Source organism: Lates calcarifer, unplaced genomic scaffold, assembly GCF_001640805.2.
Source record: "Lates calcarifer isolate ASB-BC8 unplaced genomic scaffold, TLL_Latcal_v3 _unitig_147_quiver_1122, whole genome shotgun sequence".
In the NCBI taxonomy this organism is placed as follows: Eukaryota; Metazoa; Chordata; class Actinopteri; family Centropomidae; genus Lates; species Lates calcarifer.
Window position 1 is genome coordinate 14,111 of NW_026115548.1, and position 16,923 is coordinate 31,033.

The following is a 16,923-nucleotide window of genomic DNA, read 5'->3' on the forward strand; positions in this document are numbered from 1 at the left end:
ACACTTTCAAAGTGTTGAATTAACACTGCTGATTTTGCTGTGTACATTATGTGACATGTCCCGTCTTTAGATAATGATTTGATGATGTGAAGGTGTTGGTGAACCACCTACTCCTGAATGCACTCAACACCAATGAGATGGTGATGGAGTTTTAGGAGAACCAGGGCTGATTGTACAGTGTACATGTATGTGTATGTGTAAGCCTAAATCCTAAACTTTAAGCTGTGACAGTAATGGATTACTTAGTAATGCATGACAGTAATGTGACTTCAATTCAATTCAGTATTGTTTGTATTTCACCAAATCATAACATATATTATCTCAATGTATTAACATAGTAGTATTAATATTAACATGTTAACATCGAGAATGAACTGAATATAAATGCAAGTAGTTTAACATCCACAAAAGTATCATCCATAATTATGTTCAATCACATTTGTAAATGATAAGAATTTACAGTAGCAAAGGTTTACTTGACAAACAGGCAGTAGGAAAAAGACAACAAGAGGCTGGAATTAATATTTAAAGGGTTTATTGAATAAAGCATGTTAGCATGTCTCTTTGGGTAATGATTTATCACATCAAAAACCTGAATAATAGATTGCAGGACCTACACATTAGCATCATGCTGTGGTAAATACAGATTGCCTGTAACAGCCAAAGGTCTCATACATCTATAGAAGTCTACTGGCTTTGTCTATCGAGGGTATAGGAGTAATGGAGGATTCCGCCTTTCTCCAGGAAGCAGTCATGCTCCTGGGTTCCCAGCTTCATCTGTCTTTGGCAGACTCCCAGCAGGTCATCAAAGAGGAAGTCACTGTCATGAACCTCGAGCCTCAGTATGTCATTCTCCTGAGCCTTGAAGTGGGTGAACTCCTCCTCCCACCAGGGGTTTGGGTTATTGTTGCGAACAGATGTTTTACCCAGCATGGCCGAGCCACTGAACACCTTGACATAGGCATCTGCAGTTCCCAGGATATTGGAGGGAAGGTCGCTAGCCCGCAGGTTAAACAGCTTTAGCTGGGCTTCAGCTACAGTCAGACTGCACAGGACCAACAGGAGGAGGGGGAGACTGGAGGCCATGGCTTCACAGAAGGCTCTGAAGGAGGAACAGCATTTTAATCTGGGTACATGAATTTGAATTTGTGAGGGTCTTATGACACTATATATATGCATACTATAGTATATAAACACACAAATAACCAATAATAAAGCTTAACATGAAATAATGAACTTCTCAAAACCAAACACAAAACTGGACTGTGGAGAAGTCATGTTGAACTGTCCTCTTGATTCCTAAAATAAAGCAACTGTGTCAATACCATTCACCACATGACTCATGACTACTGACTCAATGAACGGGCAGAAGTTGCATTATTTTCAAATGAAGAAAATGTGAAAACATAGCATAATAAGAGCTGCATCTGTTATTCCATTCACTTTGATGTTATATATATTATCTCATGACCTATATATTCCATTTGTGACCTATGTGTTTCAGACCCCCTGTCTGCTACCATCTCATTTATTAATCTACCAGTTAGCTTGTATCAGATCTTTTCCATACGTTACCCGTCTTTTAATTTTAATTCTCAATTAAAGTCTTAACCTTAAAAACTGCATGGGTTCATGCTCACAGTCTACACATCTAGACCTGAGGCTGAGAGAAAAATGCCCTTTAGTTTGATTTGACTAACTGACATTTGTTTTGTCAAATTATTACAGCATGTGTTTGAACACTGGGCTTTTTAAAAAATAGTTAAATTGGTTTACTTTTACTAAAATTCAAACCTCAAAAGATCATGTGATCAAAATTAAAGGATGAGGTTGGGTGAGCATAAATGTGTGAATTACAGAATTATAATTATATATATTATATATATTATAATATTCTAAATTCAAGAATAGCCCATTAAAGCTTTTTCCCCAGAATTTTTTCAGAATTCAGAATTCGTTTAAAGAAATTCAAAAGGGAAACATGAATTCTACTCTGGGCTAAATCAAAATCAAAATCTTACCCGTAGTTTTGATGCTTTGTCTCTCACCACACTGTCTGCTGTTTCATATGTTTTTAAAGGCCAGGAGACTTCCTATCAGCTTCATTTCACCCTCCCACATTGCGCTGATAACACAACACAATCTGCTACACTCCCAGCATTACATAATATGATAGAACTAGAACTTTTGGTTTGGGTTGACCTATTTATATAGCACTACAATCATCTAATCAGATCCAGTTTATTTGTATAACCAAATGCACCAGCCAACAAAAAAACATATTATATTTTACTTGTGAATCATCATCAGGCTACTGATTTATTTTCCACATGTCGATCATGAGTTGAACGTATTTCCCAATTCTTGGTGTTTTCAGTGTGTGTGTGTTTTCAGTATCACTATGTGGACAGGAGACCAGGTGAAATTTTGTGATAATTTGATGTACAGATACAACATTGTCATACCATACGTGGCAGGACTATCACAGAAATTCAAAAGAATTTTCTCCAAACATAACATCCCGGTGCATTTCAGACCTGGCAACACCCTTAGGCAGAGACTGGTTCATCCCAAGGACAAGACTCCCAAGCACAAGCTAAATAACCTTGTGTACGCTGTTCAATGCAGGGAGAAATGCTCAAACCTGTACATAGGCAAAACAAAACAACCATAAAAGCATTGGCCCAACACAGAAGAGCCAGCTCATCAGGACAAAAATCAGCAGTCCATTTACACCTGAAGGAGAAGGGACACTCTTTTGAGGACGACAGTGTCCACATTTTGGATAGAGAAGACAGGTGGTTTGAGAGAGGAGTAAAAGAGGCCATCTATGTCCACCTGCAGCGTCCATCTCTAAACAAAGGTGGTGGCTTATGACACCAACTCTTAGCCACTTACAATGCAGTCCTGAGATCCTTACCCAGGAAATCCCCATTCACACCTTGAGACATGTGACCCTAACGACTCACATGATGTTAGGGTGGGGCAACGACCCACCAATGAGTCACACCTGGGCTCATGTGACCCTAACAACTTGCATAACGACTGGGTGGTTCAACGACACCCATAACCACCCCTGGAGGTTAAATACCTGGGAGTCTCCAACCAGTTTTCAGAACTGAAGAAGCCTTTCGGATTAGAGGTGAAACATGTTCAAACCAAAAAGAAGTCCAGTTGCTTTCAATCTTAGCACTTAAGAAGACATAAGTATAGTAATGCAATGGCTGACATCTGTATCACCCAGATAGTTTCTTTAGTTTTAGAGGATGTTTTGTTGATGTTTATTCTGATGAAGAAAAAAATCCATACTTCTCTAATTATTTTTGTTTTTATTCAGTTGCTCATGTTTGAAATTTTTGGTGTGACACAAAAACAGTTTAGTTTTTATATATTTCTCACCAAAATGCACAGTGTATGATTTCACGATCTTGTAAAGCTGTTGAATGGCTTCCATACTCCATAAAACCTCTGTAAAACCAGACATGTCAAACACTAACTAACTATAGTATGTACACATTCCATTCAGGTGTTCCAGTGTTAGGGCTCTGACATTGTGAATACTGGATTAAGTAATGACGCAGACACATTACTACACAGTGGTGGAAAGTACACAAGTGCATACATGTGATCCCAACTTAATGTCATTAGCGTTATTCCACCAATCAACATGTGATGGTAACATGCTAAGACATGTTACATTGTACCAGTAAAGACATAGAAGAAGAAGACTGCGAGCTAGTAAACAAAGCTGGGTTTAAAGTATTTAATAAAATTGACTTTGCAAGTATTTCAAGAGGAAGGAAATCCTCTCAACACGTATGTTAGATTGGAATGATGTGGACAGATTTGTCTGTAGAGAAAAAAAGTTAGATTATCTTGTGGCTGTTAATTATATAACATTATGCACAGAATCCCTGAAAGCAACCTTATGTGCCCACCTAAAACCAATGTTAACAGTTATCTTTAACCAATCCTACTGTCAGGAAAGAACACTGATATTGGATGACTGTGTAAAACCCTGGATAACATTCAATGAGTCTGAATTTATATTATATCAGCGCATGGAAGCTACAGTATGGTTAAAGCTGGGGAAAAAATGTAATTGCAATTAATAAGAAGGCAAATGTTAATTGCAGGTCAGTGACAGGACGCACAGTCTCCTGTAGTCTCCTGTAGTCTCCTGTATGGAGACCACTTTAACCTGATCACCCTCATGTTCTGTCTCACTACAGTATATGGCCCACTGTTTCCTGCATTAGCACTGTTAATCATGGGGTGGGGAACAGTCCAATATGGACATGATTCCAAAGGATACTGGGCTGTTTTACCTGTTGATGTGTAGTTTTCCTCTGTTTAAGGGGTTACATGGGCAAAAAAAGCATTAATGACAGTGGTAGGTATACAAATAAAGTCTACAGTCTCTCAGTCAATGTGTATGAAAAGAACAAAGAATAAAATTTAGCTGCTCTCCATACATTGCCTATTTTCTTGAATGTCTGCTGGCTTGCAAGAACTTGTGTAATGTTCATTAAGAATGTATTAAACTAAGCCCTGTCAGTCTGAAAATATAATATACTATAAAAATAGCAATGGGATACTGATTGTTTCGGTTTCAGCACAGCATTATGCTGAGTTAGCACACAACATAAAGTTTGGATGTTGCAACACAAGTTTATTTTTTATTGTCAGCCTTGGAAAAAGTGTGACAGTGGCACCAGAAGGTTGGATACATCCATACATGCCTAATGACTGTATCAGCCGAGTGTGTAGGTGTAATGGAGGGTGCCACCTTTCTCCAGGAAGCAGTCATGCTCATGGGTTCCCACTTTGATCTGACGCTGGCAGACTCCCAGCAGGTCATCAAAGACAACATCACTGTCATACACCTCCAGCCTCAGTATGTTGTTCTGCTGGGCCTTGAAGTAGGAGAACTCCTCCTCCCACCAGGGGTTGGCATCGTCTTGACGGATGGATGTTGAACCCAGAGTGGCTGAGCCACAGAACACCTTGACATAGCCATCTGTGGTTCCCAACAAGTCAGAGGGAAGACCGCTGGCCCGGATATTAAACAGCTTCAGTTGGGACTGAGCCACACTCAGACTGCACAAGACCAGGAAGAGGAGAGGAAGATTGGAGGCCATGGCTTCACAGGACACTACGGAGGTGAAACAAAAAATCCAGATTGTAGCTAGCATACTTAAATGTTTTTTCATATGTCATTTTTCACTGTTTAGTCCTAAAAATTAATCTTTCCATTGATTTTACATGGCTCTTATCTAACATAAAATCATGAATATTTCTGCAGACAAACTACAAGTAGGCAGTTGTCATTCCTTTTAGACAACAGCTACCATTCAGTAGTAAGACCTAGCCAGATATTTTCTAGTCTTACATCACTGGCCACATCTCCACACACCACTACTACATTTGTGCAGGTCAAATCCTGCAAAAATACCTAAACCAACACTGTGTTAGTCCATCTCTCAGTACTTTCTTAACTTCCCTGGATTGACACCCTCAAGCTGATTGGTTCCTTCTGAAAATTTAACTGTTTAAAAGTGGTTATAGTTTATTTTTAAGGCTTTTAAGGCTTTCTAATTACCTAAATCAGCCAGACACTGCAGTTTTTATCAAAGGTTATTCAAAGAGGACTTAGTGCATTTCTTGAGGGCTAACTTCAGTTAATATATTTCATTAGCACATTTGGTGTTTGTATATCAGGTAGCAAGACAGTGATCAAATGTATTAAAGTATTGCTTTAATGTACAGGTTGCTATAATGATTGCTGAAAGCACATAATGATGGCACATAAGATGTTATATTATTCTTTATAGGACAGTGTGTTCTGCTGTCCTCTACTCCTTGCTTAACCTTGCTTCAGGAATGATATTTTATGTCACCATATATCTCATAAAATAATGGAAAACAAATTTCCTTATATACCAATAATCTGTAAAACTATTTTTCTCAGTGTAGCTGCTCTGGGTTGCTGATGATCTTACTGATATTGCTGTAGCCTCAATGTGTACAACAATCAACATGGTTGTCCCTCTGAAAAAGAAGGCAGTGAATCAGAGGAGGCTTATGTGCTGTTTTAAATGGACTGTACTTATATAGCACTTTTCTAGTCTTTTCGACCACTCAAAGTGCTTCACACTACAGATCACATTCACCCCATTCACGCAAACATTCATACAGCACTTGTTCTATACAAACAGTGCTTTCTAGCACAGACACACACATTCACACACCGATGACACACATCAGAGGCAATTTGGGGTTCAGTATCTTGCCCAAGGATACTTTGGCATGCAGACTGGAGGAGCCGGGAATCAAACCACCAACCTTCTGCTTGGTGGGCGACTGCTCTACCTCCTGAACCACAACTGGAAAGGAAGTGGCATTCCACTAGTCTGGAAGAATTTTGTCTAGCCTGTAAAGATAGTCTGATTGCATACAAAATGACCCTTTGTAATGCTAGAACCTCCTATGATTCATCATTCATCTGAGAAAATAAGAACAACCCCAGGTTTCTTTTCAGCACTGCAGTCAGACTGACTGAGAGTCGGACCTCTGTTGAGCCATGTATTCCTGCTCTTCATTTCTAAAATCCCAGAGAAAGCTCTTGTTAACTGTGATTATTTGCTCAGAATGGTATGTTTTAAGATTGGTATGTTTTAATTGTATGTTTTAAGCCAGGATTTACAGTACATCACAATACAAAAACAACCCTGGTGACAGTTACCAATGATCTTCTCATGGCCTCAGACAATGGACTCATCTCTGTTCTGCTACAACAGTTGTTATTACAGACTGGAAGATGTCACTGGGATTAAAGGACCTGGTTTAAATCATATTCATCCGATAGAGTCCAGTTTGTTCATGTTAACAATGACTCTTCCATGAATATAGAAGTTAATCATGGAGTCCCACAGGGTTCTGTGCTAGGACCAATACTTTTCACCTTATCTATGCTTCCTGTAGGCAACATTATCAGGAGGCACCACATAGATAACATCCAGTTATATATATAGCTAGCAAGCCAGATGAAACTGATCAGGTAGTCAAACTTCAGGCATGTCTTAAAGACATATGATGACATATGAATGATGTGATTTTAAATTAAATCCTCCTCCTCACCTACAAAGCCCTTAATGATCAGGCACCATCACTCTCTAAATAGGATTGCGGAGGAGGTTTATATGTCACTTCCCAAGCATTTAAGGACTTTCATGATGGACAACTGTGCAATGGGTGGTAGGTCTGAGGAGGATGTGGAATACATCTTTCCAAGCTCTCCAGGCTCTTTGCCGAAAGTCTGCTGGCGGTCCCTGTACAAGGCTCCAGTTGATAAATGGTCAGCCAACCTCCAATGGAGGATTGTACATGGGCAATAGCCACAAGCAGACACAGAGCACACCTGCATCCTGATCAGGGGGCATGTCTCTTATGTTCACAGAGTGAACATTTACTTGTACTTGTACATTTATTTGTACAGTGTCCCAGATTGGTGGGAGTGTTTGAGGTGTTGAGGGGTTGGCTTTTGGGCTTGGGGGAGGTTTTTCATTTGAGCTCTTCAACTATGGTCCCTAGTATTGAGCCAGGAAAAAAGGTACACACAGTTGGATAAAATTTCATTTCAAAAACCAAATTAGCCATCTGGCCTACAAATGGTGGACAGTGTGGAGGGGTTCACTCAACATAAGTGGTTCGAGTGTTTGTTAACTATGGAAACTGTTTGGTTTCTCTCTGTAACACTGAAAGGTCTCAGCAAGTATGTTCGGATTTTGCACTATACAAATAAAATTGAATTGAACTGAATTGAAACCTTTACTGTGGAGTGAGATGATGAAAGATGTGGGCATTCTAATGAAAAACCCAATCAAGATGCATGTGGAACTTGATGCTTTTGGAGCTTGATTTATCTGGGGACTAAAAGTCAGGATATCCCAGCCTCAACTGTTTCCACTGTGAGAACTTTTGAACTTATTGCATGTTGCATCCACTGCCTTTACCTAAAAATAACAGCTCCTCTCCATAAAGATAACACAACACCATTATCGTTTCTCCACACACAACCTGTTGAGTTAGACATTTAGGAGATATTGCATCATCCTCTCTGAGGGGAAGTGTGAAAATGTAGCTCCAGAACAGCTGGATTTGTTTGGACTGCTGTTCCTTTCACAGCTCTAGTTACATTCATGTAATTAATGTGAGACACTTGAAGTCTTTCTTCACTGTTAGTTTCTATTTATATACAGCTGGTCTGGATGAAGCTAATTATCTAAACAGAAAATGTAGATATAATGTACCAAAATATGGAATATTACTGTTTAACCAAATAACAGCTGAATAAGTTTTTGAAAGTGTAAATACGATTAGCAATATTGAATTTAATGGAAATAGTTCAGAAATTAATTCTGCAGTATGCTGTATCAGAAAGGGGATTTCTTTTCAAAGTGCAGCTTGATTTCCAATAGTCAATCACTTACCTGTCTAAGTCTATTGAAAAATTATCAGTCAAGTGCACAGCTTCTTTCAAGGTGGTTTAAATGAATCACCTGGAGCCTCAGCATCTAACGTATGAGACTGCAGATACATGCATAATTCTCTGCACAAACTGTGCCATTACATTAAATAATTCTATATTTTATTCAGGTGTAAATATATTTTGACACCTAGTCATAAGTCAAATTTTGGTTATTTAAATTTTAATCTTATTTTGAATGTATTTTGAATTTGTTTTTTTTTGGTTTATTTCTTTAAATTTATTTATTTATTTCATTAAAAAAACTATCCCTCTGTTACCATCTTTATTCAGTCAGCTGATCAAAGGAAATATTTGATAAAGTTTCTAAGTTAGTGTGGACGAGAATAAAAATGTCTCAAAGTGAGGTCAGGCTGTAGCCACCAGCTGTTACTAACTTTATCTGTCTGCCATTTGATGCTGAGCCAGTAGCATTTTGTTGAGTTTCTTTGCTGTGTGCCTGCTGTGGTTGATAATGACACAGTGAGAGTAGAGAGAGTGAACCAAAACAGTGAAGCTGTAAACCAGGCAACGAAACACTGAGGTGAAAGTTGCTGTAGAGCTCCATAAAGTACAGGGGAAATGATATGATGAAATGATGAAATGTTAGCTACTTGTTTATTTATTTATTTTATGTTAGCCTTCTTTATTTTATCTTAGCCTTTATTTTATTAGCTTTATTCCTATATATTCCTTATAATAGCTTTATTCCTACTCTCTCTTCACACTGTATTGCTTTTCCACCTCTGTATTGCAACTGGTGCACAGCAATTTCCCTCGGGATAAATAAAGTTTCTTGAATCTTGAATCTTGAATAACTCTCTGTGGGTTCATCGCCACAAGTGGTCCCTCTCCTGCTGCCACACATGTGATGTTGTTATTTTAAAAATGTTTATTATAAATGATTTAAAGGTGGGAAATTATAAAAAGGTGGTGTAAGAAAAGTGACACAAGATATTTAACTGCAAAGTTATGATGAGTACTGCTGCACTTGTGGCAGTGGTTGTGGTAATAATTGAAGTAGTAGTATTGGTGTAGTACAGCTGCACTACAGTAGATAATACCAGTAGATAATAAATACTGACAGACAGACAGACCATCAACAGACCATGAGACCCAGAAGAATGGAGTTTGGGCAGAATTAAGAAATTAAAAGGGAATATTCAAAAATTCAACTGTCCAGAGCTAGAGCAGATTATATGTGCAGGTCTTACCTGTAGTCTTGATACCCTGCTTCTCACCTCTCCGTCTGATGGTCCATGTTTTAAAGGCCAGCAGAGCTCATATCAGTTTGATAAAAAACCCTTCCCTAAAACCTGCTCCACTCTCCGCATTACACAATGTGACAGAAATAGAGCCACTCTTTGGAGGTTGCTGGCTCTTATACAATAATGAGGAGACTGGCTCCATTAAATTTTCAATTGAATTTGTTTATTGACATGATCATAATGAAGTGTGCTATTGTCAAAGCAGCTCTTACATGTGTTAAACTGGAAACACTTCAAAATAAACACAACAAATACACAATAAACTGTTTTACTAATGGTGACCAATTAATTTAAACTTTATTTAATAGTTTATGAAAAGATGCTATTAATATTAGTTAATACAGTAATAAGCATGAACCAACAGTTAATGAATACATTAATAAATGTGAAGTAAAATTTTATGTTAATAGATGTCTCTTTTTAAAAACATTTATTAAGGGTTAACATGTCATTGAGGGTATTTATTAATATTAGTTGATAAAGACATTAATGAACATTTATGTTCACAGCCATAGTTTTTTGATAATGGTTTAGATCAGCTGACACTCTCCATGGTCTTCATGTCATGCACAGGTTTAATGTTCCTTCAGCTTCATGATGTTCCTCAATATATTTTAGCCTGACCTATAATTATATATATATATATTTCTCTCTCTCAGAGACCATTCTGGGGCTCCATATGATCAAATCTAGAACCAAACAACCATAAATGCATCCACTGGATAAACTCTGAATTGACTTAGGTTCTGTGCAATCACAGATGAGGTGTTGTCCCTCCCTTTCTGAAATGTCACGTTGTTTCCTGAAATGCTTATTTATTTTTGTTTTTTTCTGTTTTGACCTTTAGGGCCACATCAATACAATGTCTTTCATTATGCCATGTTCTCCTGTCACTATTCTCTACCCCCCTCTCTCCTTCTTCCCCTCTCTCTCTCTCTTTCTCAACCCAGCTGATGGCGTCCACCCTGAGTCTGGTTCTGCTCGAGGTTTCGTAAAAGGAAGTTTTTCCTCTCCACTGTCGCCTTGTGCTGCTCATGGTGGATCTGTTGGGTCTCTCTCTGTAACTATAATAATCTAAAGAGTATGGTCTAGACCTGCTTTAGAAGAAAAGTGCCTTGAGATGACTTTTGTTGTAATTTGGTGCTATATGAATAAAATTGAACTGAACTGAATATATCTCACTGAAAATGAAAGTTAAAGTAAATGAAATGTTTTTTTTGTTTGTTTGTTTATTTAATTGTCTTAGCAACATCATTTTATTTTTACAACTATCTGGAAAGCTTTGTTGGACTCTTTTTTTTTTTCTTTTTTTAAAGAAGTCAACTGCTAACTTCTCCAGTGAGCTGACCGAAATCTGTATATTTTTGTGATTAATGTCAGTTTCATTCTCCTTTATTAATGCCAGGGGTCTTGTGAACTTTCACAAACTGAAGTGGGGTTAAATATATTATTTAGTTTATTAGCTATATCACTAATACCACAAACTTGCCTTGTTTTCTAAGACATAAAATCTAAAATTCAGAACGTGAGCTCTGTCTTTCTGTGACTCTCTCAAAAGCTTATCAAACAAATAACAGATAAATAATGGTTACAAGACTGTATTACAAATACACATACAATCAACTGGGAGCTGCTGAAATTTGAAATCAGGCAAACAGGTATACATTAAAGGAAGAATCTTTGCTAAGAAAAGACAAAACTGAATTTCATATAATTAAAGGAATCATATATCTTTTTGATAAAACTTATAGTTAGTGCTGGCTCAGGCTTGACCCATCCCCTAGTTATTCTGCTATAGGCCTAGACTGCTGGGGGATTTCCCTTGATGTACTGAGCTTCTCTCTCTCTTTCTCTCTAGTCTCTCTCTCTCTCCCTCTCTCTCTTTAATAGTGTGAATGCTAGAAGCATGTTCTTTTCTTTATTATTATTTTTCTGTACCTTTTTCGGCCCCTAACTAGTCCTGCACGCTTTATGCTACAGACACCATTCAGGTATCAAAATGTTCTTCAGAAAGCTTCTTCTGGACTTTCAGGGAAGTATTCAACTTTTTGATCCTATGCTTGTATGATTTTATATGATTTTTTTTATGAATTAAAAAATGAATGGGATCCTATGGGAGCTTTCCCAATCCCAAGGTTCCCGGTTTGATCCCCGCTTCAGACACTGAAATTTCACTGCTCTTTCTGCTGTAGAAACCATTCTGCTATAAAAATGTTTAACTTTTTACTGTTTTGCTTATTCAACTTTTTGCAACTGTTTATGGTTTTATGTTATTTTGCTATTTACAACAATTTTGCAATTTTACTATCACTACAACTGCTTTTACTACCAAGCTTTGCACTGTGGACTTCAGTGGCGAGATTGGTAATGCAGATGCCTATCAACCCAAGGTCTTGTGTTCAAGCCCTGACCCAGACAAATATCAAAAACCCCTCCTGAGAAAAGAAATAATAATAATACATATTGTTGTGAATGCTTTGCACATTTTGTTATTTATACAATTTTGCAATTTTACTAACACAGCAATTCATTGTAGCACCACACACTACCCTGTGGTCTTCAGTGGTGCTACTGGTAGAGCAGTCACCTCTTGATCATGAGGTTGCTGATTTGAGTCCAGCAGTGGGTGGGTGGTTATAGCTTTTTAAAAAAAAAAGTATTATTAATAATAATATGAATAAAGATTTGAAGAGCAATAGTGTGAATGCTTCCAGCAGGAAATGCAAATTATCTAGTTCAAATCTTTATTATTATTATCTTTATTATTTTATTAATGCTGGGAGCATTCACACTATAGTTCTTCAAATCTTTATGAACTTTCAGCTTCTTCATCTACCCTTTCTCTCTGCTAATTTCAGCCATTTTAAACTTCAACAATTATTTTTGCCTTTCAAATTTTTGCATTTCAACAATTTCAGCCATTTTTATCTTTAAGCAGTGTTTAAGACTTCATACCTCTTTCTCTCCATTTTAACTGAGACAAACCTTCAGCAGGTCATTTTACCTTTCAACTGTTTCTCCCTCTTTTACATTTTGACTTCCAACTTTTAATTCTGCATTTAGCTGTTTTTCCTTTCTGCTCCCCCCCCTGTTTGGGTTGTAACTATTCCTGCATACTTTCTGCTACAGAAACCATTCAACTATCAAAAGGCGTAAACTAATAACCTTTTTACATTTATTCTTATTCAACTTTCTTCAACTCTTTATGGTTTTTAAAATGTTCAACTTTGTCTGCAATTTTGCTATTCAAATTAATGCTTCAGCTATTGGTTTTAACTTTCAGGTTCTGCATCTACCCTTTCTCTCTGCTAATTTCAGCCATTTTAAGCATTGCTTCAACAATTACTTTTGACTTTCACCCTTTAAGGTCTTCTTCTGCATTTCAACAGTAATTTCAGTCTTTCAACTTTTTCTCTTTCTGTCCATTTTAACTGTTGGAGTCAAACCCTCAGCAACTGATTTTCAACTCTTTATGCTTTTTAAAATGTTCAAGTTTGTCTGCAATTTTGCTATTCAAATGAATGCTTCAGCTATTGGTTTTAACTTTCAGCTTCTGCATCGACTCTTCCTCTCTGCTAATTTCCCCCATTTTAAGCATTTAGACGTTTGAATTTCCGAGTGCGCTTAAATGCATCACCAAAATGTAACTGCGTCACAACGAAGCTCCAGTCATTCCGCTCTCCAGTCTTTGAGGTGAGTAGCAAAATCTCTTCAAACTCACAACTTTTAAACGGCATAAGTAGTGGTTTGACATTGAACACTGATATTACGACTCGTTTCTAACTCACACAGAATTCAGATACAAGGACAAGTATTTACACGAGAAACGATTAAAACATTTTACTGATACTGAAGCGTTAGTAAAATATTAGCTTGTTAATATTAGCAACGCGCTAACGGTGGTATAGCCGTTTAACCCAGTTTGTCGGTTAGCCGTCAGTTAGCAATCAAAAAGCTGCAAGGTCACAGTTTATTAACCGTAAATGAGAAACCTTTTCTATTTCCCCTTTTTTTTAAACTCAGCTGTCCACCTTCACAGTAACGTGCATTTTTTAAAAATATATATTTTATGTATTCTGAACACAGTCAGTGCTAGTCAATATATGTAGCCGTTCGCCTGCACTCAGGCACCGCCATTATACTTTCATGTTGTCAAAAGTTCCGCCAGCTCTGTCTCTCCCTGGCATGTTTTATGCAGGACAGGGTGTCAGCTGTATATTTAAAAGTTCATCAGTGACTCATTGCATGTCCTGTACTAACTATGTTGAATTAGACTTTGATGACACATAAATCTTCTTTATAGTGCTGATAATATTAAATAGAACTGACATAGCGCATAAGTAAGAGTGTGTGTGTGTGTTTTATTTGTAGATCTGGTAGTTTACCTCAGTAACCACACACTGCCATTTACATATGATGTATAAACACTAGGTGATTATTTTGTGTATTGTACTGTGCTGTAATTTTTCCTCTTTGACAACAGAGGGATATTAACAATCAATACATTATAAACATGACAATAAAATGTGTCCCTCCTCCCCTCTCTTTCTCCTCCTCCTCCCTCCTGTCATCAACTGTGGACCATTGTTGGTGATTTGTCTGGACTGACTCTGATAGTAAGTTAACACATGTATTATCATTTTTCTTAACTAAAGTAGGAAACATACTTTAGACAATAAATAGACTAGTTGACTTGTAGATTTACAGTTTAGATCTGCTGCATCCAAATAACATGTCTGGAAATCTTGTCTTTCTCTCTTCCCACTTCCTCTTGCGTCTCCATTCCCTGTTTCTAACTGCAGATTGAGATCTGTGTTGGTGGCTCCTTGGAGACTGAACTGTAAGTGCACAAATTTGAGATCCTGTCACATTTCCCCACATTTTGTAACATTTCTCCCCATCAGTCTACACTCAGTACCACACAATGACAAAGTGAAAAGAGAATTTTAGAAATATTTGCAACTCTACTAAAAAGGAAATCTGAAATATCACATTGATATAAGTATTCAGACCCTATGCCATAACACTTTAGCTCAGGTTCCTCCCATTTCTCTAGATCGTCTATAAGATGTTTCTACACCTTGATTGTGGGAGTTGAGGCTACCTGTGTTAAATTCAGCTGACTGGTCATGAGTTAGAGAGACGCATACCTGTCAGTATGCTGACAGTGCATATCAGAGCCAAAAACAATCCATGATGTCAAAGGAACTATCTGCAGAGCTCAGGGACAGGATTGTGGCGATGCTCAGATCTGGAGAAGGCTACAAAAAAATTCTGCTGCACTGAAAGTTTTGAAAGCAATTAGGAACCTTCTCAAATGTTCCCAAAATGTTCTCAAATCTTGCTTTGTTAATAATTACAATGTACATTGATTAGGGAAAAGAAATAATTTTTCTTTTCACGTTAGTATGAGGCTGAAACTAAATATGAAAAGCATGAAAAAAAAGAAGATAAGGTTTTTTCAAATGAAACAGATGTCTAATGGATGTTTCATTCTGTCTTACAGGTGTGTCCAGCTGTGTGCCAACCTCCACTCTACCCTCTACCCTTAACTGGACAGAACTATCGTGCGCCCCCCCCCCCCCAACACACACACACACACACACCCCTTTCCTGTCCCATCTACCAAACTCACCCCTAATTTTTTGGACCATATCTCTCTCCTGTCTCCTCTTCTCATTTCTATCAAATTTTTTGGACCATCTATCTTTCTGCCCCCCCCTACCTGTCCTTCTATGTAATTTGTAGCACCAGTTGTGATTTGGATCAAAGATTTTACTGGATCAGATATTTTACTGAATCTCAGGTTATTGGTACCTGGTCATTCTGTCCCCGTCTCTCCTCTGTCCGAAATTGCAAATTTCCTAATTTTCCACATATAGAGTTTAAAAAAAAAATGTGGAAAAATAATTGAAACTAAATTATTAAGAAACTGCAACATCCATAACAGCAGTTATTTTGTTGTAATTGGTTGGACAAATTATACTTAGAGTGCAAAGATTGGACTTTGAAAAAATCTCTCATTTATACGTTATTGAATACATAATTGAACATAATTAAATATAACATTGTACTGTTGTAAATATATATCAACAAGAACTATTATTTGGAGTGAAAACACATTTGAAGCTGAAAAGAATCAGCTGACTGTACAGAGATCAACTTCAACATTTCTTGATCTCCAGATATATTGATATCAGAACACAGTGCTTATTTTAAGTTATTTTATTCTTTAGAGAAAAACACAAAGAAGTTAAATAGAATTGGACTTAACTGGAAGACATTAATATAAGAGCACTGTATCTAGACCTCAGCCTGTTCCTGTTGATTCATTCTGGACTGCTGCTCAGAGGTTTGTGCTCAGGTTTGTGTTGATGGCAAATATTTGTCCACACCTACATTTTTTCAAATATTCAGTGTATACAAGTGTTTTGTTGTTGTTTAACCCGTTGATACTACAATAAACTGAAAAACATCTGTAAGGAACACCTGTGGCTGCTGGTCTTGGTCTGCAGACTCAACGTTCCTGACTCTGAATCAACACTTGGCTGAATTCTGTTACCAGAAGCGCTCATCTCACACCACACTACCACACTGTGTTTCTGATTTTGAATATAAACTCATTTATAAAAGAGGATTTAGAGAAGAGAATTCATTTTGAGTCAGAGCATTCAATTATTTTCTGCTGGTAAGTCTAAAAACAGTGGAGGATCAGTAAGAACTGTAACTGACTGTGGTTGTCTATTGGAGCACTAGTGGAAGTATTATATAATCTTATTTAGTGTGTCAACCTAAATCTCAAGTGTTTAAATTGAATATATTATCCACAGATTTGAAAAACCTTGTTTTAAAAATAACATCTGTTAGTCATTTATGTAATCTATATTTGTGCATTATTTATATAATTGGAGACCTACTGTAACTGAAATCTACAAAGTCAACAGTCTTCAGAGCATTAACATAACTTTTATACAGAGGTTTATCTGTATTACAGTCCATACTGTGAGTGTGATTTATAATTTAATCTCAATAGTCATTTTGAAACCAATTTGATCAAAAGTTATTTTATTGTTCTCCAGTGTGAAGTTAAATATTGTGGGAATTTATCTTTTGTCTTCATTGGTCTAA

The 16,923-nt window shown here is 37.2% G+C and overlaps 2 protein-coding genes and 1 long non-coding RNA gene across 3 annotated transcripts; 1 reads left to right on the forward strand and 2 right to left on the reverse strand.

Annotated features, from left to right (window-relative positions):
- Positions 1–518: 518 nt before the first annotated feature.
- On the reverse strand, positions 519–2,176 carry LOC108889198 (uncharacterized). Its single transcript, XM_018685556.2, has 2 exons — positions 2,022–2,176; positions 519–1,102 (listed from the first exon to the last, which is right to left on the reverse strand). The coding sequence occupies exon 2, from the start codon at positions 1,084–1,086 to the stop codon at positions 688–690; it is 399 nt and encodes a 132-aa protein (XP_018541072.1). The 5' UTR covers positions 1,087–1,102; positions 2,022–2,176; the 3' UTR covers positions 519–687.
- Positions 2,177–4,651: 2,475 nt separating this feature from the next.
- Positions 4,652–9,869, reverse strand: LOC108889197 (perforin-1-like). The gene is made up of 2 exons (XM_018685555.2): positions 9,742–9,869; positions 4,652–5,155 (listed from the first exon to the last, which is right to left on the reverse strand). Exon 2 carries the CDS (start codon positions 5,139–5,141, stop codon positions 4,755–4,757), a length of 387 nt encoding a protein of 128 aa, XP_018541071.1. The 5' UTR covers positions 5,142–5,155; positions 9,742–9,869; the 3' UTR covers positions 4,652–4,754.
- Positions 9,870–13,484: 3,615 nt separating this feature from the next.
- LOC127139390 (uncharacterized) lies at positions 13,485–16,275 on the forward strand. The gene is made up of 3 exons (XR_007809588.1): positions 13,485–14,411; positions 14,598–14,635; positions 15,302–16,275. It is a non-coding gene; the product is annotated as an uncharacterized LOC127139390 (long non-coding RNA).
- The last annotated feature ends 648 nt before the right edge of the window (positions 16,276–16,923 follow it).